A 23,718-nucleotide genomic window follows, 5' to 3' on the forward strand; every position below is an offset into this window, starting at 1 on the left:
AAGTAAAGTTCATGTTACATGAAGATAGCTATTTTGAAAATCTCCTACCGTATATATCAAAACTACATTTTTTTGATTAGTAATAATATGCAATGCTAATAACATATTTTGTACAACTTTTAAGGCGATTTTCTAGATTTCTTTTTTTTTTTTTAGCACCCGGTGTATCTCGGCCAAATATTGTCCTATATCCTAACAAACCATACGTCAGCTTATTAACAAAAGCTTATTTATTCAGCATTCAGATGATGTATAAATATAAATCAGTTACATATATCAGTAAACAGCGATTTTACAACAAAAAACGCAACTGGAGATCTGTTCACTGAAACGAATCGTTCGAATGAACCAATTCACTAAAAGGAATCAGAGAAGACAGAGATGAGGAGAGGCGCCCTCTGGCGGGCGGGAAAAAGAAGAAGCCCGGATCGGAGGATTCGGCAACAACTTCATCAGCCAATAGAAACGCAGGGCCGTGATGACGCAGTAACTCCCACGCACTTGAACTTGACGGTCAATCGGAGCAAAAAAATAAATAAAAATAAACAAGTAAACGATCAGTAGGACCTGTGGCGTAGTGGCTTTATTAAAGCAGCGCTGTAAAAGTCAAGAAATGTTTGCAAAGGTTCTTCAGACACTTACAGTTTGGAACAGCGATGGAAAATATCAAACTAAAAGAAAAGACGCAAATCAGAACCTAATAACGTTTCTTTTGTTGGTAAATGTTTGATAATTTTGAAAAATTTGCTGATATACCTCTAAATCAATTATATATATATATATATATATATATATATATATGTATATATATATATATATATATATATATAAAATATGTTTATATGTATAAAATACATATTCAATAAATCATAAATACAGTTGAATTCTAAGTCAAAACTTTATTAGGTCTGTTAAACATTCACATTAGAATACTGTAACTGAGCAGAAATGCAGATTAGGAGGTGTCTTTTACTGTCTGGCTCACACTTGCAGCCAAATCCCAGATTTTGAAGCATTTACAAAAGATTAACAGATTAGTTTAGTCCAGCACTAACCTTAATCTGTCTCTGGCAACCATTTCAAACAAGAAGAAAAAAAAAACAAGAGGGTGCATTTACAACAAGTACAAAAAGTAGCAGTAAATATGCTTTAGACATAAGCACATGACAGTAGAGTAGAGTAGCAGCATTGATGTTGCATTGCCAGGGCAAATGGTCACATGGTTTGCTTTGAATCAGTCTACATGCATGAACCTTCAGAAACAGCCTCAGATAACTTTATTTTCTCAGGTTTGAAACTATGCTGAGGTGCCTTCAAAACACAAATACTGATGACACATGAGACACATTCAAGGACATTCTGAGGGAAATTCACTTTCTTTCTGATCCGTCTTTGTGGAATGTTCTTGGTTCAAAACAGATGTAGCTCAATTGTTGTCCTTTTCTCTAGAAATACAGTGATGCACTTATAGAAGAATTATTCATAAAAAAGTTGATTATTTAAGCTTTAAAGGATGTTTTTGAGGAGAGACCTGTTTTCTAGGTGGATGAACTTCTGGTTGTGTAATATTACTGGCATATGATTCACGTGAAAGTGGATTTTGACCCATCTTAATAAAAATTCCTTTCTGATTTCCTTGCATGTCATGCAAAAGAGATAAATACACACTTTATAACATTGCACTTTAATCGTACAGAAAAGTGCCTATGCATTGCCATTAATGTACAATTACTGAACCTAAGCATAGGAGCCTGATAAAAATGATAATTTTAGAAGAAAATTTCAGATGGCACTTAAGAGGCTTATCATTATCAAAACATATCATTTTTTATTTTTCAGTCGATGCCAAAAAGGCTTAAAATGTCTTGAACCAAGAACATTTAATGAAGTACAGCACATCTTTTAAATACATTCTTATGCTGTGTTTTCTTATTGCATTTCTCAACCTTCTTTTTCAACTGAGAGACAGACTTCTCAAAAAGATTTGCAAAGCATTTGTTTTCTGTCTGCTGACCATCAGGCACTGAAATGTTCACCTCAAAGTTCCTGTGCATCATCACAGTGCATTGTGGGATGTAATGGTCTGTCCGGCCCGTGGTTAAGGGAGCAGGCTGGTGTTCGGGGCTCCAATGGGACGCATGGTGAGACCCTCCATTGCGTCTTGGTGGCTCAGGGAGCTGGAGGCACTGGGGTGAGCCGAACTGGTGGTGAAAGACCCTCGGAGGTCCAGATTGACACAGAAAAGGCCTGGCAGGAGTTGGCGCTGGTACTGGTCCAATCGCAGCATGGCATCCAGGACTGTGGAGCTGCCCCCGTAGACCCATCCCGGCAGCAGACGCGCCGCACTGAAGCTCGCCGGGGCCGACTGGGAATGTTTCAGCTCCAGCTGATATGAAAAGCTGAGAGAGAAAAGAAAATAACACTTCTGCTTGTATTTTTGATCATTTTTGTGAGAACATTGTGTCTTACAGTAAGCTGGGTTGAGCATTTTAGGCTCCTTTATAATTCATAAATGTTTTTTTTAGTCCATAAGGCACATGAAATTGGATTACTTACTTTTTTCCCCTATATTTTATATTTATTGTTAATTTCATAAGTTATACATGTAGATTATTTTAACATTTTATTATATAAAGTTAAATTATATTTTTGGGGGAAAAAAAATTAATGGAATTAATAATTAATCAAAAAATGATTACACATAACTGTAATTACAAAGTTAAATATATGAATAATTAAATATATATAATTATTATATTTAATTTATATGACAAAGTTATATTTTAATATGTGAAAAAACACACACACATATATATATATATATATATATATATATATATATATATATATATATATATATATATATATATATATATATATATATATATAGCTTATGCAATTAAAAATAAATATAAAACATCATATTATATATAACTTAACATAACTGAATACATTTAAATATTTAATTAACCTTAAGATTAATTTAACATCCTTATGAAACATTTACTTATAAAATTAAACACTGTTAACATTTTAATTGATTAGGCATTAGCTTTTGTAATATTATTTTATGAAAATTATTTAATTATAATTTTGAAAAAAGAAATATGGTAAAAGATTAAACATCCTTAAAATACATTTATATGATATGAGACTAAAACTATGAAAAAGATGGCTAGCAGAAAAATATGAAATAAACATCTGGAAGTCACCAGACTGTGATATATTATACACTGCTACATGGTTGCACTCGGGGGATTCATGATATGAAATGACTTGGAGACTGAGCTTCTGGTCAGATTGGGCTCTCAGTGTGTGTGTGTGTGTGTGTGTGTGTGTGTGTGTGTGTGTGTGTGTCGTCTCTCACCGTGCAGACACCTGCTGTGACACACTCCTCCCCGCGTTTGACAAAACACTATGCATCAGCTTCACTGTCTGCTCCTTCATCCAGCCCACATCCTCCTGAATATCTGGCAACCACTCCAGCAGTCTGAGACACAGAGAGGTCAAGAAAATACATTTCCAAGTGCAATGGCATCTTTTTATATGTGTCACTGATACCAATATATCCTTTATTTCTTCATTTGAAGAATCATGTGTAGGGTTACGATGAAGTCTGTACCTCATGCTCAGTGACAGAGCTGATTCTAGAGGAAGTGTGTATGGTAACAGGATGGCAGATGCCAATCTAACGGGCAGCATGTTACTCAGCGACCGCAGCAGACTCCGCCTCTCCCTACAGGCCTCCACCAGCGCTGAACAGAGAACAACATTGACACATTACAACACTGCCCCGGTGAACACCAGACATAGTCCTGCTGTCTGTCAGCACCTTTATGTACTCTAGGAGGCAAGTGTTCAAAGATGTGGTCCTCGATGCTGGAGAGATCCTGTGTTTCTCTGTCCTCTGACTCTTCCTCATCCTCGCCGTCGGACTCTTCCTCAGCCTCTCCACCAGCTACGGCCAGCATACGGTGTGGACCTCGATGCTGTAACAGACCTGAAACACAGTGATCACTTCTTAAAACGCTGGTTCACACAAAAAATGAGCTCCAAGATCTACTTGGAGAGCAACACACAATTTGTATGGACGACTTTTATTGGGTTTTTACGGCACTTGATGTCATTTATAGAGCTTAAGAGTTGTGAAAACAGAGGAACATCCTACTAAATGAGTCGTGCTTTTTGTCAAACATAAGCATAATGTTATTTAGAAAAAATAACAGGGATACATACATACAATATTTATTTGTGTGTATGTGTGTGTGTGTAAAATAGTAATAATAATAAATAAAAATACTATTTACACATATATACTAATGAGAAATATAATTAAAATACAAATGATATATTTTACTATATATATATATATATATATATGATTATTTTGTTATAATGAATCAAAAATAATTATACATAATTAATTATATATACAGTTAAAAATATAAATAATTAAATATGTAGATTTATAATTAATTTATATTACATATTTATATAATAATATTTGAAAACAATAAATGTATAAATTAAACAAACAAACAAAAAAATAAATATATATATATATATACGCACATATGTGTACTATATTTAATTATATAGTCAATATTTTTCAAATTGTATTATACTTTCTATAATTTTGTATATTTGTATATTTAAATTCATTAAATTTTTTTAACATATGTACTATTAGATAAAAAATTATGTGTATAAATTACATTTATAAATATGTAATTTTAAATTTCTAAAAATACACACACGTATATATATATATATATATATATATATATATATAAAATATATTTAATCTTTATATATAATATCTATATCTTTAATATCAGTATTGTTCACTAGAGGTCTCTCTAACACCAGTGAAACTATCTGCTTCACGTCAGCGGTGATAAAAATGATCTTCAGCAGCACAGCTGGGAGCCAGCAGACGGATAATAAACACCATTCCATAAACATCCCGCAATAACTGAAATACCTGCCCATATCCAGCAGTAAATGAACCGTTTTGGTTTAGTGAAATATGCTGACATAAAAAAAACAACAAAAAAAAAAAAATCTGATCAGTGAAACATTAACGAATGACTCACCGTTCTTCTTCAGGAAGTGTAAAGCGTCTCTGTATCCCTGCTTGCACATGTTCTTCATCACCTGAGGAGAAGAAGAGCAGGCGGTGTGTGTTTGAGCAGGGACAGTGTTACCTGAGGTGTGTGTGTGTGTGTGTGTGTGTGTGTTACCAGCGGGTCCGGTGGGAACAGCGCTCTGGAGACTCTGTAGAGGTTGGCCAGGGTGAACTGGATGGAGGTGTTGGTGAAGCGCAGCTCATGGATGTTGGTGGAGCTGATGTCTCGAGGGCAGATGTCACTTTCTCCTGAGAACGGAGACACCGTGATGGTGTTCTTCAGCTCGTACTGAGGCAAATTATCACTGATGCCACCGTCCACGTACCGCTGACAGACAACACACACACACACAGTCTGATTTCATTTGAGACTCACTTAGTTGTTTTTTTATTATTAGTTTTACCACTAACAAACTATATATAGAAACATTTTTATAAAACGATATGTACATATTTATCTATCTCTTTAACAAAAATGAATAAAAGTAGTAGTTAATTAAATGCTATTAATTTAATTTGTGTATTTTTATTATTGTTTATACATTTTCTCTTCGTATACTCTTTAATTGAATTTAATTGCTGTGTGGCTGATTAAACAAAACAATCTAATTAACAGAAATGAATAAATTAAGAAGATAATTAAACAGTATAATGTATATTTTTGTTAATATTACTTTCATTCCCGTTCATATTTCTACAATGCAAGAAAAAATATACATTATTTATACTGACAGATAATGTATTTGAATTAAAACAATGTTATTATTTTCTTGATTATTAACCACATTTCCCTCAACTTCTCATTACTGCAATGTGAGAAAAAACATTATGATGCCTTATTTAAATCGTAAAGTATTTAACTGTATTGAATATAATGTTGTGACATAATTTTTTTATTATAATTAACCACATTTCACTATAAGGCAAAAATATGATACATTATGATAAATAATGCCACAATGAAAAAAAATCTAATGGTACTAAAAAAAAATAAAAAATTGGCTTAAGCTTTTTTTCATTATTATTATTTATAAATGAAAAGAAAGTGGAAAAACTAAACCTTAAGAAAAAGAGAAAGCCCTGCTCAAAAATACACAAACAATACAAAATTCAAGGAAAGTCCCAAGAACTAGAGCAAAGATCAGAAAACTGTCAGCGGTCACTGAACCGACTGCTTTTACATTAAAAATACAAAGCCAAGCCTTTCTCCTGGCACAACATCTGACTCCAAATCAGAACAACAGCTTTCTCTACAAAAGCATCAATGAATACAGAAGGTCCGCATTTCCCAACAACACGCAACTTTTAAAAACAGAACCGAAGACTGCTTGCGCAAGCTTTCACAGCATTTCTGCAACCTTTCGAGCGCCGCTCTAATGTAGTGATGTTTACTCGCTCTTACTGAGTGAGCGATTTAAACAAACCAGAACATTAGTTCATGTTCTATTAAACAACATCAATCAACAATACATGCACAACTTCTGATTTTAATAATGCATTTGTAAATGTTGAGATTAACATGAACTAAGATGAATAAATCTAGCAGAAGTATTGTTCATTCTTAGATCATGTTAACTACAGTAGTTAACTAATGTTTACCAGTGAACCTTATTGCAAAGTGTTACCATTCAAACTCCAAACAATAAGCAATAAACTCATCCTACATCACACATTCAATAAACAAGCATTAATTAATTATTCAATTCCATTACAATTCAATTAATTAAATCTGGATTCTACATACACTACTGTACCAAACTTTGGTTTCTCTTCTGCTCAAGAAGGCTGCAACAAAAACAGCAATATATCTAAAATAACTGTTTTTATTCCTGTGATCAAAGCTGAACTTGAAGAATTCAGAAATCTCATATGCTGATTTTGTGTTTAAGAAACATTCATTATTATTATCCATGTTAAAAACAGTTGCGCTGCTTTATATTTGTCTGGAAACCATGACAATGACATGACGTTTCTTCAGTGAATATATAGTTCACAGCATTTATTTGAAATATAATTTTTGTAACATTATACATTTCTTCACTTGATCAATTTAATGCATCCTTGCTGAATTACAGCATTCATTTCTTTTTAAAAATCGTACGCTTCTATCATATCCTAAAGAAATAAATCAGAGCCTGTGCTGGTGCTTCAAAAAGATTAACATTGCAACTGAATTGTATTATATCTAAAAGGCATATGTTATTTTAATGTGATATATATATATATATATATATATATATATATATATATATATATATATATATATTAATAATGCAAAAAAATTCAGCATTTTTGTTTAGTCAACCAGCAGCACCAAATTTTGTGAGATTTGTGACAAGCACATGACTTGGCAAAAACTGAAAGTGAGCACAGAAGGACAATTATATTGCAGTTGTAAATGAGTTATGAGTAATTATATGGTGACTGGATACTTACCACTCCCTGCAGGGTTGGAGGTATCAGGCCACAGTACACGGGGATGTAAGCACTGCATACACACGCCTGCACACACACACACACACACACAATAAACACACAAGGGATTTGGACATGAAACCATAACACCGTGTGATCTAAATCATGTGCATTGACTGTAAATATCATGAATCCAGGATTGTTTCCAGCTGGGTATTAGCAGGTTATGTGAGTCGCTTTTCACTAAACCTACTGCAGATTTTATTATGCATTTACAGCTTTAATGAATATGTGTGTTATGTTGGAGTGTAAGCACGCACTTGCACGAGTTCCTCATTGCTGTTGAAGTGTGTCACCAGCACGTTTTCTCCGTCGGTCACGCGGGTCAGAGAGATGCCCAGGCGGCCGGTGGCACGGCTGTAGCTGTCGGGAGGCAGCACACGGTGCATCACAGTCCGCATGATCTTCACTAGATTGAAGGAGGGGTGCATGGGGCCCAGGAAGCGCTTTCGGGCTTCTTTAGCCACGTCTATGATGCCTGCACCTGCCTCTCCTGTCACAGGACCAGAAAGAGAGCAGTTAGTGATCACACACTGGAAATAAGCAACAGGTGGATATTGTGCCATTACACATGAGACATAGATACTAAATATAGATGGACACAGACAAGATATGACTAATGGTAATACCATGGTACTGAGGGACCACTGTATTCATATGCACATGGTTCTTTGGTATCAGTGTTATTTTAGTTTAACCAAGATATAATTATAGTTTTTATTTTTTCATATTTTTTGTTATCGTTTACATTTTTGTTAAAGTTGTAGCCATTTTGTTGTGTCATTATTAGTTTTTAGTCATTATTATTATTATTATTATTTTAAATGAGTCAGTCTATATAGTTTTTAATTCATTTTTATTAATTTTTTTGGTTATTTTAAATGAAATTAAATGTCTTTGTCTGAAAATAATATTTATTAATATTTCTTGCCTGAAATAAAATGTATTTATAGTTTATTTTAAGTATACTTTATAGATTAAATTTTATATCACGTAAAGTTTATTGTATCCAGTAATGAAAATACAGTTTTATGCCTTATTTTTTAGCATGGTAAATATCCATAAACATTCTATTATACACTGCAAAACAAAAAAAACAAAAAATAATAATATTGGAGTATGATTTACAAGACAATACAATTTCAGTCTTTCTACTTCAATATTACGTTTAATTAAATGTGTTACTTGTACCATGATATTTAAATGGCAAGGAAAACTTCCAAAAACACTATATTACCATGGCACCTGTACTTCTTGACTGTAAATACATATATATGTGGCCCTGGAGTACAAAAGCAGTTTTATGTCTCTGGGGTATATCTGAAGCAATAGCCATCAATAAATGGTATAGGTCAAAATTATAGATTTTTTTTATTCCAATAATCATTAGGACATTAAGTAAAATCATGTTCCATGAAGATATTTTGTAAATTACGTAAATATATCAGAACTTTTTTTATCAGTAATAACCTATGCACTGCTAAGGACTTTATTTAATAAATTTTAAAGGCGATCTTCTCAATATTTTGATTCAAATAGTTGTTTATCTCAGCCAAATATTGTCCTATCCTAACAAACCATATATCAATGGAAAGCTTATTCAGCATTCAGATGATGTACAAGTAATAAACAAGTGTGAGTTTACCCAGACACGCGCCGCTGACCAGCGCAGTGGCCGTGAGCGCGCCCGCGGACGCGCCATAAATGTGACGCGCGTTGACCACCAGAAACGGCGCGTGCTCCTGCAGACAGCTGGCCACTCCGATGTGATAAATACCCAGAAAACCACAGCCGGCGAAAGAGATATTCCACGGAGAGTCGAGAGGGAACATGTTTTCTTCTTGAAAATCTTTAGATAACGTCAATAAATCCTTCTGGACGTACAGTTACTTTCGTTTACTTTCGTCTTTCACGCGCCTGGTGCATCGCGGAAGATACATACAGTGAACTTCTAACGTTTATAACGACCTACAAACAAACGTCAAGCGATGTAAAAGTTTCTAATGTGATGAACAATCACTGAAGTTTCTTGAAGATCTGTTTTCTCCTCTAGCTTGTTAAATAACTTTCCGTACGGTGACCGGTGTTTTGAAGTGTCGTGCTCGTCTCCGTCAGAAAACAGGACACAAACGTCATCGGAGAGGGCGGGGCATGTTGACATTGGGCGTGGCTGAGGCGATATTAGCCAATCAGAGTCTGCGCTCATGGACCCCATCCACTTTTTTCTTTCAGCTGTCAGTGAAGTTTGTTATTGAACTTATTTTTTTCTATTTATTTTGATTCGACGTACTTCTGTGAAGCTTGTAGTGACAAGGTCATTTTGATTTTTAAAAATCAAAATATTTTAAATATAAATATATTACCATGGACCACAAAACCAGTCAAGTGTCAATTATTTTATAATGAAAATCGTACATCTGAAAACCGAATAAATAAACTATCCATTTATATGGTTTGTTAGGATAGGATTATATTTGAGTGAGGTATAACTATTTGATAATCTGGAACTTAACATTGTAAAAAAAAGAAGAAAAAAATAAAATACTGAGAAAATTGCCTAAGGATACCCATATGAAATAAAATGCATATTATTTTTATATATTTGTGGTTGGAAATTTACAAAATATTTTCATGGAACATGATCTTTACTTAATATCCTAATGATTTTTGACATTAAAGAATGTTTGAACTTTGCAATTGAATACAGAATGTGTATTTTTTCTTTCAACAGTTTTTAGTATATCAACAAGGTATCAGTGTCAATAAACAGCAGGTTTCCTGCATTTTGACCATGCACTAGTCCCTATACTGTATGTTATTTCAATGGTGTTGTCCACCTTTGTACAGTGTTTTACAACATATCTTACCAGGGATCCTCCCAAATGACATGGTTTTAAAAATATGTCTTCTCTGGGGACTGTAGAGGACAGAATACTCGACAGTGTACTGTTTTGTTAGCAATGTTCTTCTGATTTATTTTAGTGCAGTTTTGTCAAGATTGATTGTGTGCATGCACTCATGGGACACGGGAACATTCTCACATAAAAATGTGTTTTGAGTTTTGGGATGTTGAAGAGTTCACAAGGCCAACCCTACAAATGCACAAAATAAGTTTATCAATTTATGTTATGTATATAATTTATTAAGTGATATCATTTATTTTATATTGCACTGTGAACTTTTGCTATTAAAAATCATTTTCATGCATGGTGTTTACGTCTATATGTTTATGTCTATAAGTGACATGAACAGTATTAAAACTTTATATATTACATATATTATGTTATGTTACTGTATTATGCACCCAAACTCTGTGAGGGGGATTTGGGTCCCCCTCACTTAGCTGAAATGACGGTCCTGGGAAGCAGTATTTGAGCTGGGCCCTCACTCTGGTCTGGTGCCTGGAAAGCCTGTTTGTTAATACAGCCCTGCATTTCTCTATCATTTTTAAAAATGTTACTATTGTTCCAGAATGTTCAGAAAATATTCAAAAGTAATTTTCTCATGGCGTTTACAAAATGATTCTTTTTGAAAAAGCCTGGACATTTAGAATGTTCAGAGAACATTCAGAAATAGTATTTTAGCAAAACGTTCTTAGAACATATCTTTCTTTGCTGGAAGTCTCTCAATACAGCTACTGTAACAAAAACTGCTGGCAGGTATTAGAACTGGATTATTTTTGCTCAAAAAAGTAAAAAAAAAAAAAAGATTTTGGGAAATGTTACTACATGGTTCACTGAAAGAAGGCTTGCTCGTCAATTGCTCTGTTTAAAAATCACAATAAATTACAAGTCATTAAGAAGATACAGCAAATGTGCAGATCCCTTACTTTGAAAACTCTAAATAGTTTATAATATGAATATCATAATTATCATTACAAAGGCCTAATATATAATGGGTCTAATATTTACTAACAGTATATATATATATATATATATATATATATATATATATATATATATATATATATATACACACATGTAAGTGTAATTATGAAATATGTCATATATAATTGTACGATCCTGGTGAAATTATATGCATGGAAATATATTTTCAGTCTGGATATGTGTAGTCTTGGGTTTGTTGCTGTGGATATTATATTTTTAGATCTCAGTGAATGGACTATTCTGTTCCTAAAAAACTATGTTGTGAAACATAAAGCATATCCTTTAACCCACATTTGGGCAGCCCTAAACAGAATCTTGAGGAAAACATTTTCCTGGATACTTTTGAGAGGTCATTTGGTGGGCATTTGTTTTGAAGACCAATCTGGCATATGATTTACAGTAGCATAACACAGATTTTTTTAAGTATAAATAATTTAAGAACTAATTTTATACCTGCCTTTCACCTCTTTTTCACCAAGTCCTTTTAATGATAATAAAAAAAAAAATCTTATATCTTCAGTCAGGCCACACCCAGTTCATAATTTTCAAAATAAAATTCTTCAAATGTTTAGATGTATATCTCATCCCTCACTTTTGTCCTTCTCCTCATGAGAAGGACTTTTATCCTGGATTTTCCCCTTATTCCTAGTGGGATAAACCAATCCCACACTTCAGCAATCAGCAGGTGGTGGAGCAGAACATGTTGAGACATGCATAAACACAATAACAGCAGAGGAAGAAACTCATCAAATTACGCTTCATTTGATTCTCTCATACACTACCAGACTAATAGATAAGATAAGTGACATTAGATAGAGATAATAACCGATTAGATAATTATTTATCATATCATATCATATCACATAGGCTGCTACATTAACACTCATGTTGCTGTCACTGTATCTTTAAGAAATCTTGCCTTGTGCTCAAAGTTCCGTGGTGAGTGTCAACACGAAACATGTGTGTGAAACAAGGAAGTAAACTTATTATATTTTACACATGTAAACGCATCAGATAAACATAACACTTTGCTTCTGTAAATGATAGAGTTATAGAATGCGCGAGACCGGATATTGTCTTAAGCGTTACAGACTAACGTTACGTCACGTCCAACAAGAATAACGCGCCCAAACTCCGCATTGTGAGTGTTTATCTCCGAATTAAGTGATCATTCAGTTAGTTTGGTACTTGTTAAACATGATACATCACTTATTATTCTGTATAAAGGTTGAGTGAAGTCTGTAATCGTTGTTACACACTTGAATGCAGCTGTGATGTGGTTTTTAGCCCACAGTGAAATGAATGTATGGTGTCTTGACAGTGATTTACCATGGGAACTAATCACCTCTAAACAGCGCAGATAATGCGGCTATTGTTACTAAATACAATAAGCTGTTATTACCCACCACTAGTCATGAAGTGTTAAATTAAAATTAAAAAAAAAAAATGAGTAAAGGCAGTAATATTGCAGTAATATATATAAGATACTAATATATATATATATATATATATATATATATATATATATATATATATATATATATGTGTGTGTGTGTGTGTGTGTGTGTGTGTGTGTGTGTGTGTGTGTATGTATATATATATATATATATATATATATATATATATATATATATATAGTATCTAGAATATATTACTGCTATTTAGATATATTTAATTTACATATTTATGTATGTATACACTGAAAATATATATGCAATATTATATATATAATATATATATTATATATTATATATATAATTGTGTTTAATGCAATGCAATGTAATGATAATTGTGTTTCTAAAGGATGTTTTGTCTCTCCAGTGCAGGGGCTTGTCTGAACATGGCCGCCCAGTCTAGAGATGTGACCCCACTGCGGTGCTGGAAAGATAAAGACGGAGGTGCCAGATTCATCTCTCCTTCAATTTCCTCACTATATGTTGTTTGTAGGAGGAGCTCAAAAGAAAAAGAAAAACCGGAATAGATGGAGAGAGAGGAGGATAAACAGGCAGGGGAGAAAGTGTGGCTGGCCACGTCTGGTAAAGAAAGAGAAGAAGGAGGACATATTGGTGGTTTTTCAGCTGAAAGAGGAGCGATGATGGTTCTGGTTTTACCAGGTTTCGTTGGGAGCTCACAGTTGGAGGAAAGTCCACCATTTGGACTCTCTCTTTCCTCTGACCACACAAACACCTGGGCTCCGTCCGTCTGGTCGTCCTCTTCCTCCTCTCTGGCCTGTCTCTCTCCTCCTCTTCCTCCTTCTCTGGGGCTGGATGGTGTGCTGGCAGAGCAGCGTCTGGTTCTGGAGGAGAGGTTCTCCCTGTGTTCTGGGAGTGTGCTCAGGAGCGGATGAGAGGCCTGCAGTACCTCAGACTGGGATCAGAGGACGAGGGGGCGCTAGAGAGAGCACTGAGTGTGCTGCCCCGACTCACACAACTGCGCTCTCTGACTATCAGAGGTACACAAACACACACTAACTAATGATTCAGAATAATACTATTAGTCTGTCTAACCTTTTTCACACGTTTGTTTCTGTCTCAAGGACACCGTTTCCATGACTCTCGGGATGAGCCTCTCCCCGGGCTGCTCTCCTCTCTTCCTGACTCTGTCTCTTCACTCTCTCTCCTCGTTCACCTTGATCTCTCCTTCAACCGTCTCTCCTCTCTTCCTCCGTGTCTCCTGTCTCTCTCTCATCTCTCTGAGCTGCTGCTGTGTCATAATCGGCTGAGGGGTCTGCCGGAGGGTCTGGGCGCGTGAGTCTGCTGGGGAACAGGCTGGTGGATCTGCCCCGGGGTGTGGGCCTCCTCTGCAGGCTGGAGGAGCTGGACGTGTCCTTCAACCAGCTGGAGAGACTTCCAGATGAACTCGGCCAACTTCAGGACTTACAGAAACTAGAGCTGTCCAATAACAGGCTCAGAGCGCTGCCGGAGACTCTGGGTGAGGAACACACACACACACACACAAGATATATTTTTTTCTTTCTACATGTTATCTCTTTCAGCCCGTTTATGTTCATATAAACTAAAGCATGCAGTTGCATAAAAAAACAATAGTATAAACATCATTCAATGTAAATTGTAATAATCGTAATTAATTACAATTTCAAAGGAAAAATTGACAATTATGATTTTTGGCATAATCGTGCAGCCGTGCATGATGCTATCTTTGTGTCAGAAATTGTTTTATACTATGCCAACTGCTTTTTCTAAATGAGATTTCAGATTTCTAACCTGGTTTTTGTGACATGTCTGATGGCTCGTTCTCTCTCTCAGGGTCTCTCCGCTCTCTGAGAAAGCTAGTACTCCAGAGTAATGATCTGAGGAGTGTTCCTGAATGTTTGCGCTCCCTCCCGCTGCTCGACAAACTGGACTTGAGGAACAACCCGCTGGGTCGACCGCTAACACCCCCACGGATCGCCCATGTGACCCCAGGTCACTGTCAGCTCTCACTGATGCTGCTTTATTCCAGCTTATGTTACATTATTATCATGAAATGTTTATCAAACAAATATGACCTTTATCAAGCATATGACTATTATGACGGCCTAGACAGACAAGCATATGAGTATTATGTTTTTATAACATAATGTATTCTGGATGGTATTTTTTTGCATTGGTGTATGATGAAACCTGTACAAACTAAGCCTGTTTGATCCCATTGACATTATTTGTGCTTTAAAGTTCTGGAAGAATCTGGGATCCCAGAGCTGCACCTCTGATTTCATCAACACAGGTGAACTGAGCTTACCTTTGTTTATCATTCAGAAGTATGGGGCGGTTTTAATGATTTTAAAAGACTTTGGTATTATGGTCACCAAGGCTGCGTTTATTTAATATAGTTACAATTTAAAATAACTGTTTTCTATTGTAGGATATTGTAAAATGTAATTTATTTCTGTGATGCAAAGCAGTATTTTCTGCATCATTACTCCAGTCTTCAGTGTCACATGATCTTCAGAAATCATTTTAATATGCTGTTTTGCTGCTCAAGAAACATATGCTTCATATTTTTCTGGAAGCCATTATCCTTTTTGAATGATGAAATCATAAAAAAAAAAAAAATAGAATGCAGTTTTAGGGTAAAAAATTAAAAACAGTATGCATTAAACATTCTATAATGCTAGCTCCAAACTCTCCTCTGTCCATCAGTTTTCAAGTGTCACCTGCTGGCTGTCACGTGTTCCTTCCTGGAGGGGCGGAGCTCTTGTTTCCACGGAGATGCGTAAATGCAGTAACACATCTCCAGTGGGCGGAGAGGAGACTAGACAGGAAGTGGGTGTGGCTAGATGAGCATGACATCCTGTTGAGTCGACAGCTGGAGCTCCGCCCACACGGAGCCACATTTGAGAAGGTTATCATTTTTGTTTATCAAGCTTTTCTAATAATGTCTTTCCGTGATTAAAACACTGATTGAGTAATTATGTGAGGCATGATTTGTTCATTTATCTTTGTTTTGCGTTAAAACTAGTAGTAAAGAATAATGGATGATTGCACTTTTCGGTACGAATATGTGTACAGTTACACCCCTATATATATATATATATATATTAGAGGTGGGCATAGATTAATTTTTTTAATCTAGATTGATCTCACTGTGATCTTGAAATTAATCTCTCAAACTCCCAGCATGCACTTCCTTCAGCCAATCAGAGTGCAGATTCCTCTTCCACCTGGAGTGACTGGTATTGCATCACATTCACGCTTCACTTCTTTCCAGGAAACGGTTTAATTGTTAAACCGAGCAGATCGTAAGCTTATTAGAGTCTCGTTCATGACTGAGAGATTTAAGTTCACAGACATTAATGCTGTTCAAAACAAATGAGGAATGTGTACAATGATGTCTCCATCTTCAACACTGTTTTAGCATAAAAAAAAAGTTTATTTTCAGATGTTGAACTTTTTTATTAGTTAAACTCCTTAGATGTAAATTTGTTGTTTAAACTACCCCTAGATTTTAAGTTAATCTTTTATATTTTAACAGCACATTTGCGTGTTTTCTGATGTTAATTCATGGTCACATGAAGTCAAAGTAAACAGAAAAAAAAAAAAAAACCTTTTAATCATAATAGTGTTTCAGTTCACATTATATTCGCACTAGGATTTTAAAAACCCAGTCAAACTGAATAATAATCATAACATTTACATAATTATTATTATTATTATTATGTTTAACTCTAATTATAAAAATGAATATTTTATCATAATTGTAATCATTTTAATTGTACACGGCAAAGTTATACTTTTATACTGCACTTTATCTTTAGTGTTTATTTAGGCAAAATATTAGTGTACTGCATATTGCACAGTATATACTTTTACTGCCATTTTTAAAAATAAATATAAAAGAAATAGTGTGTGAAACTATTTTAAATTATGTGTTTAAATTATGTAATGTAGCAATTTAAAATTACTACATCATATGCTTAATTTAACAAAAGGTGTCCAATTTTAAAAATACAGTTGTTATATTGTTATATAATTGTTAGATGTTATATTGTTTGTCATAATTTATTGTCTAAGAGCCTGATTACATCTGGTCATGCATTTTCGCTGATCGGATATATATCTGATTTGTTAAAATAGTTTTATTTACTCTTGGGCACATAAATGTGTCTCTGCAAAACGGATAGAAATCGAATGTACAATTCCCCCGCTATATGGAAATTTAGGATTACATCTTATTGATAAAAGCAATAGATATGCACTGCATTTTATTCATCATCAGCTAATTTAAAGATCAACTGGAGAGAGATCAGCACTGGAAAGCAACTCAGAATCTCATCAGCTAGTCATGTTTATTATTTTAACATTTTGGGAGGAGTCAGATTGTGTGTAACTGTGTAATGTAACAAACAAAACAGTGTGTATTGCAGATGCATGTTTTAGCTTTGTGTGTGTGTGTGTGTGTTTAGGACACATGGTGGACATGTCCCGTTTGCACCTAATGCACGGTGACCCCACGGCCCACACCTGGACTGACATCACTGCTCAGGTGTCGCTTCAGGTCACGCAGATCTACGTCCTTTTCTCCATCACAAACTTCTCATGGTGAGCGTCTATAAACACATAAAGTGAACCCATACAGTCTGTCATGTATTAGTGCTGTCAATCAATAAAAAAAATCACTAATCAATCACACATTTTATCTGAGATTAATCGTGATTAATCCCACCTACAGTAACATTCAAGCTTTGAAATATATTGCTGTAATTTTATTTTCTTCAAATTAATGAAGCGCTAATTTTGAAAGCACTATACAGTGAAATGTGACATATTATACCCAAAAATTCTTCATACAGTGGACTACCAGTAAAATTGATAAATATTAAAGAAAAAATATTATTCAGACACTTTGACCTGACCATGTTCTGCTTAAGTTTTTTTTCTTCAATTGGTAATGCAAACTTTTTACACCACAGTCTGAACAAAATGAAGCATCGCTTGGTTGACCTAAATTGGTATTATCTAATTGTGCATTTAAATTTAACAGCTGACAGATATTCAACCTAATTCATTTGTGTGACAGTCTAAGAGAAGGATGATTTTATCAAGATGAATTTGTTAACGCTGAATTTTTGTCATATTTTATTACCATTTTCCAAGCTATAGCGAATATACTGTTAATGTGAGAAATGTTGAAGGTGTCTGAATAAATTTTCGTCTGACTGTATATGTGTGTGTGTGTGTGTTGAGGTACTGGTTGTGGTACACCACTCACACGTGTGTTAGCGGGGTCAGGAAGATGTATCACCACTTGAAACAGTTCCGGGTTCGATTTCTGGCACTACAGAGAAAAAGCCACCCAGAGCAAGTTCTGCTGCAGTGTCTGCCATCGGACAGGGTGAGAGTATGAGCTCATGTGAGGGCTTTCATGCTATCTTGAATTTAAGGTGCTCTGGGGGAGGCATACTAAGTCAAAAGAGTTCAGCCTTGAGTCTCTGTGCTTACAAGGTGTTTAAACTAGTGCTGGGCGATGATTAATCGCATCCAAAATAAACTTTTTTGTGTACATAATATCTGTGTGTGTACTGCGTATATTTATTATGCATTTATAAATATGCACGCATGCATGTATACATTTAAGAAAAATATATTGTTTATATATTAAATAAATGTATATTTAATATAAATTACATGTAATTACATGTACATATTTTCTAAATATATACTCTGTGTTTGTGTCTTTATATATACATAATAAATATATAGAGTACACACACACACACACACACACATATATATATATATATATATATATATATATGTTATGTACACAAAAACTTTTATTTTGGATGCGATTAATCACGATTAATCGTTGCCCATGACTAATTTAAACTTACAGGAAGTCAACCTATTAACTTGTTCATAGTTAAAGACTATGTTCATTGCAGTAGGATACTTTATTTTTCTTTAAAATGACATGCGTTACCTTTATTAGTCATGGTTCTTGTCTCTCTTTAGGCTGAAAGCAGGTTGCTGTCTCTGTCGGAGCAGTATGAAGGGCCTCAGCCGTCGGAGTTGTGCGTCCTGCTGGAGGGAGAGCAGTTTTTTGCCGGTTTTGAGAGAGGCATTGACATCAATGCAGGTGGACACACACACATAAAACAGAAAACACTACAGCTTACTATCAAACATAATGAAATCACAATAATAGCTCAAGTTTATTTAGCGGATTGTAATTGGAGTGAGTTTCCTCAGACCGTCCAGACTGTAAAGATGGCAGACTCTCATTCACCTTTCACTCTCACCTGAAGAACATTAAAGAGGTGCACGTGTGCCCGACCCACCCACAGCAGGGCACAGTGAGGGGACAGGTGAGACAGGACTTGGGGTCGTTCAGGGGTCATAGTTGTTGGATTAGCCCAGTATTTCAAGTCAAAAGTAATGGAATAAGATATGTGTCCGTCTAGGTGTCATTTTACCGCGGTGAAGTGCCCAGTGATCTTCCCGAGGAAGTGACGAGTAAAAGAAAAGGTCATGACAACCAGTGGAAGGCGACGCTTCCTCTCCAGATATCTGTGAGCGAACTACAAGATCAAGACTCTGTCCCAAAGCACACAATGCTATATTGTGTTTTATAAGATATCTCTCCTGTAAGACCTTTGTTCATCTTCAGAACACAAATGAAGATATTTTTTATGAAACCTGAGAGCTTTCTGACCCTCCATAGACAGCAAAGAAATCGGTAAAATAGTCCATGTGACTAGTCCATTTTGTCAACTCAACAGTCACTTTTTGTGTGCAAAGAAAATAAGTGTGCAATAATAACATAATATATTCAGCAATTCTTCTCCCTGAGTTACTGGAGAGTACCCCAGAACGTAATCAGCATTGTTTTTGTTCAGTAGACAGCGTGGGCATGCTGAACATAAACAACGTTCACTTTTTATATTATATTATTACATTACATTTTTATACATAAGAGTATAATTCATATTATATTATTATAATATAAGTGTATATTTTGAAATATTGTATAAGCATAAGAAAGTATATTTGTATTGTTATGTACGTAAATATACATTATGAAAGGAACACTCCACTATTTTTGAAAATAGACTAACTTTACAACTCCACTAGAGTTAAACAGTTGAGTTTTACTGTTTTTGAATCCATTCAGCCGATCTCCGGATCTGACGGTAGCGCTTTTAGCTTAGCTTAGCATACTGTAGATCATTGAATCTGATTAGACCGTTAGCATCTCGCTCAAAAATGACTAAAGAGTTTCTATATTTCTCCTATTTAAAACTTGACTCTTCTGTAGTTAAATCGTGTACTATGACTGACGGAAAATTAAAAGTTAGGATATTCTAGGCTGATATAACTAGGAACTACACTCTCATTCGGGCGTGATAAACACATAACGCATCACCTGAAAATAGAAAATCGCAACTTTTCGTTTTCCGTCGGTTTTAGTACTTGATGTAACTCCAGGAGAGTCAAGTTTTAAATAGGAGAAATATAGAAACTCTTTGGTCCTTTTTTGAGGGAGATGCTAACAATCTAATCAGATTCAATGATCTATGCTAAGCTAAAAGCGCTACCGTCAGACCCGGAGATCTGCTGAATGGATTCAAAAACAGTAAAACTCAACTGTTTACCAATAGGGGAGTTGTAAAGTTAGCCTATTTTCAAAAATAGTGGAGTGTTCCTTTAAGCACTGCATGCAATTAAAGAAAATGGTTCCAGTTAAAATGCACAAATGAAAGTGCTTATTTGCAGCCTGCTAATGTATTAGAATCAACCTTGAGAAGCTGTAAGTGACTATTAACTTATGTTTAAAATCAAACACTTATTACAGTAGGTTTCCTTTTAGGTTAGGATGCTGCCTGTGTATCCCACTAGTGTTCTGAACATTGCTCTTAAACAAAAATGTCATGTTTGTATCACATATTTCAGTCTATAATGTAGCCTCTGACAGATGAATGAGTATTGTGTTGTCATGCACACACACACAGAACGCAGACTGTGATGGGAGCATCTCTGGCGAGCTGAACCTGGGCGACCCGGAAAGCGGCTACCTGACACAGACTAACCTGCTGTCCATCTGCTTACGCATCAATCAAGAGTGGCAGAACATCGGCATCAACCTGGGCATCAGCTACGACCAGCTGGAACGCATCCGCAACCAACACAGGTGGGCATCAGATCAGAGCCAGCAGAGGGCCCTGCTATTCAGGACCAAACCTTCACTCTTTGTTACAGGACTGATTGACTCCAGGTTTACAGCTTGCATGTGATCTCCAGATCCCCTTAACAATTTCTGTGGCATTCAGTGATGCAATCATTTCAGTAATAAGAGGTTAGACAAACTGTTCTACCAAAATATGTTGTTGTTCACATTTATTGCAGCTTGTAATATTTGAATATTAATTAGATGCTGTGACTGGACATTCCAGGATTTAGAATCAAGCCTCATTAATATTCATGAGTTTTTGATATCTTAATTCCAGTTTTTCCATCACAGATGTGTTTGCGCTAGTGTAAAATCACTCATGATGAGAGCGAGAGAGGCAGTGTGAAAGGAATGAAGGCAGCAGTGGTTTTATGAGGGGAATGTGAGTGTTTTGTGTTGATGGTTCAGCCATCTGGGACTCTGCAGGAGACGGTACACACTCACACTCATGCATGCACGCTCAGTCTGTTCTGTAGTCTGTTCATCTTTTTGTCTTTAATGTCTCTCAATTCAAGTTAAATGACATATATTATTATAGAATAATAAGCAAAAAAGCAATCGTTAATTAAAAATACAAAGCAATGCCAGTCACAAAATAAGGCACAAAATGCATTTATTTCAAGGTGTATGTCATGACATTTCTTCTTGTTTTTCATTTCAAGGCATATTTAATGCCATCTTTTCTCTCAGTTTTCATTATAAATGAATACTTTAATTCCTATTCCTTTTATTTACACGCTTTATTAACTTAGTTTTTTTTTATTTGCAAGAAACTCTTATCTCCTAATTCTCATTACTCTTATACTGCCAGAAGATTCTCTTTCAATACTCCCATTATTTTTTTAATGGGAATAATAGTAATAATATTAAAACATTTACTTTACATTTACATTTATTAGCTGACGCTAATAATGATAATAATAATAATGTGTGTGTATGAAATTTTAACATCTATATTATTTTGTGTGTTTGTTATTTTAGTATTTTTTTAGTATTACTTTTAATTCATATTTTTTGTTTTGTTATATTTTCCATTTTCTTTTTTATTTTAGTTAAGTTTTAAAAATTGTGTTGCGTGTTTTTTGTTGTTAATTATTTTTTAAATATATAATTTATAGTATTTTTATCTTAGTTTTAGTTATTTTAATACATCAAATTGAGAAATGTTTTCTTGAAACACTAAAAAGAGAAACCATCTGAAATAAAATAAGATTTTCTAATACTTTATTTCATTTCTGTTATACTTTTTTTTTATTTTAAGTAACAAAAATAATTTTTATTTTTTGTTTTTAATGATAATGACCTTGATGCAGTTTTTTTTTTTGATTATGTCTATAATTTAGGAATTAAAGGTGTTAAGAACTCAATGCAAAAGATTTGTTATTTAGATTCGTGTTTAGTTTTATTTATTTATTGCAACATTTCATATATTTAATTATTTATTGCAAATAAATATATAAATTATCATAATTTTCTATTATTTATTCATTACTTTTGTTATATAATCATTATTGATAATATAATCATATTAGCTTTAATTATACAGTATATTTAATTTTGTTCATTATGTCTCCTTATACTTTACTTGAAAAAATTCAGACAGATCAGATTGTTTTAGTAACAGTAATAGTAGCAGTAATAGTTACAGTAATAAAAATGAAATCTTCTTGTGTGTGTTTTCTCAGGGACTTTGGGGCCCAGGTGTTGGCGATGCTCTTTCATTGGGTGAGAGGGCAGCAGGGGGCGGGGCCTGGGGTGGTGCAGCGGCTGATGAAAGCACTGGTGGACAGTGGTAGGCGGGACTTGGCGGTGGAAGTAGAGGACATTGTGAATCTGGGGAAGAGGAAGTATGAAGAATCATTAAAGAGAGTCGGACTAGAGACAGCAGCCAGCTCTGCAGACCCTCAGTCCAGCTGACACACGCTCACATTGTGACATATAAACTCCCACCAGCAGCACTGCAGACCAACAGTGACACACACACACACACAGACAGACAGTACAGTCTCTGGGTCTCCGAGCAGATTCAGTCTGTCTGAATGATGTCTTCATTAGATGTTTGTCTCTCTCTCCTGTGCCTCCTCAGCTCACAGTGTCCAGCAGATGTGATTTATTTGTAGTGAGACACAATGCTGCACATGAGCCATCCGTACTTGTTACATGTTCTTAGTGTTTTAACCAAGAAAAATCTAAAATATTTTTTATGTATGTGGGTGAATCCCACGCAGCCTCTAAATAAAGGTCATATTTCACCCTAAAATCAACTAAAAAATATGATTAATTTAACATTAACTTATATTCAATAAATACTTATACATTTTGAATAAAGAAACTGAAGCTATTTTGGGATTTGGGATTGATATTATTCCTCCTTTCTTATTACTGAAACGCTCCCAGATGTTCCATCAGTTTTTTTTAAAGCCTGTGTCTGTGTATATTTACCTATTAATTTCTTATAATTATATATATATATATATATATATATATATATATATATATATATATATATATATATATATATATATATATATATATATATATATATATATATTTATAATT

General features: G+C 34.6%; 2 protein-coding genes across 2 annotated transcripts; one reads left to right on the forward strand and one right to left on the reverse strand.

The window, feature by feature from the left end:
• Positions 1-879: 879 nt before the first annotated feature.
• pnpla2 (patatin-like phospholipase domain containing 2) lies at positions 880-9,732 on the reverse strand. Its single transcript, XM_052598100.1, has 9 exons — positions 9,249-9,732; positions 7,864-8,096; positions 7,565-7,630; positions 5,244-5,456; positions 5,097-5,157; positions 3,833-4,000; positions 3,623-3,755; positions 3,368-3,490; positions 880-2,399 (listed from the first exon to the last, which is right to left on the reverse strand). The coding sequence occupies exons 1-9, from the start codon at positions 9,433-9,435 to the stop codon at positions 2,099-2,101; spliced, it is 1,485 nt and encodes a 494-aa protein (XP_052454060.1). The 5' UTR covers positions 9,436-9,732; the 3' UTR covers positions 880-2,098.
• A 2,702-nt stretch (positions 9,733-12,434) lies between these two features.
• On the forward strand, positions 12,435-23,500 carry pidd1 (p53-induced death domain protein 1). Its single transcript, XM_052597277.1, is given in 15 exon segments — positions 12,435-12,631; positions 13,294-13,784; positions 13,787-13,942; positions 14,027-14,233; positions 14,236-14,421; positions 14,757-14,915; positions 15,165-15,216; positions 15,633-15,877; positions 17,321-17,531; positions 18,177-18,324; positions 18,945-19,068; positions 19,182-19,297; positions 19,394-19,501; positions 20,942-21,120; positions 22,845-23,500. Coding segments are annotated over 14 exon segments (2,436 nt in total). The 5' UTR covers positions 12,435-12,631; positions 13,294-13,471; the 3' UTR covers positions 23,077-23,500.
• Positions 23,501-23,718: the final 218 nt, after the last annotated feature.

Source organism: Carassius gibelio, chromosome B25 (genome assembly GCF_023724105.1).
Source record: "Carassius gibelio isolate Cgi1373 ecotype wild population from Czech Republic chromosome B25, carGib1.2-hapl.c, whole genome shotgun sequence".
NCBI lineage: Eukaryota > Metazoa > Chordata > Actinopteri > Cypriniformes > Cyprinidae > Carassius > Carassius gibelio.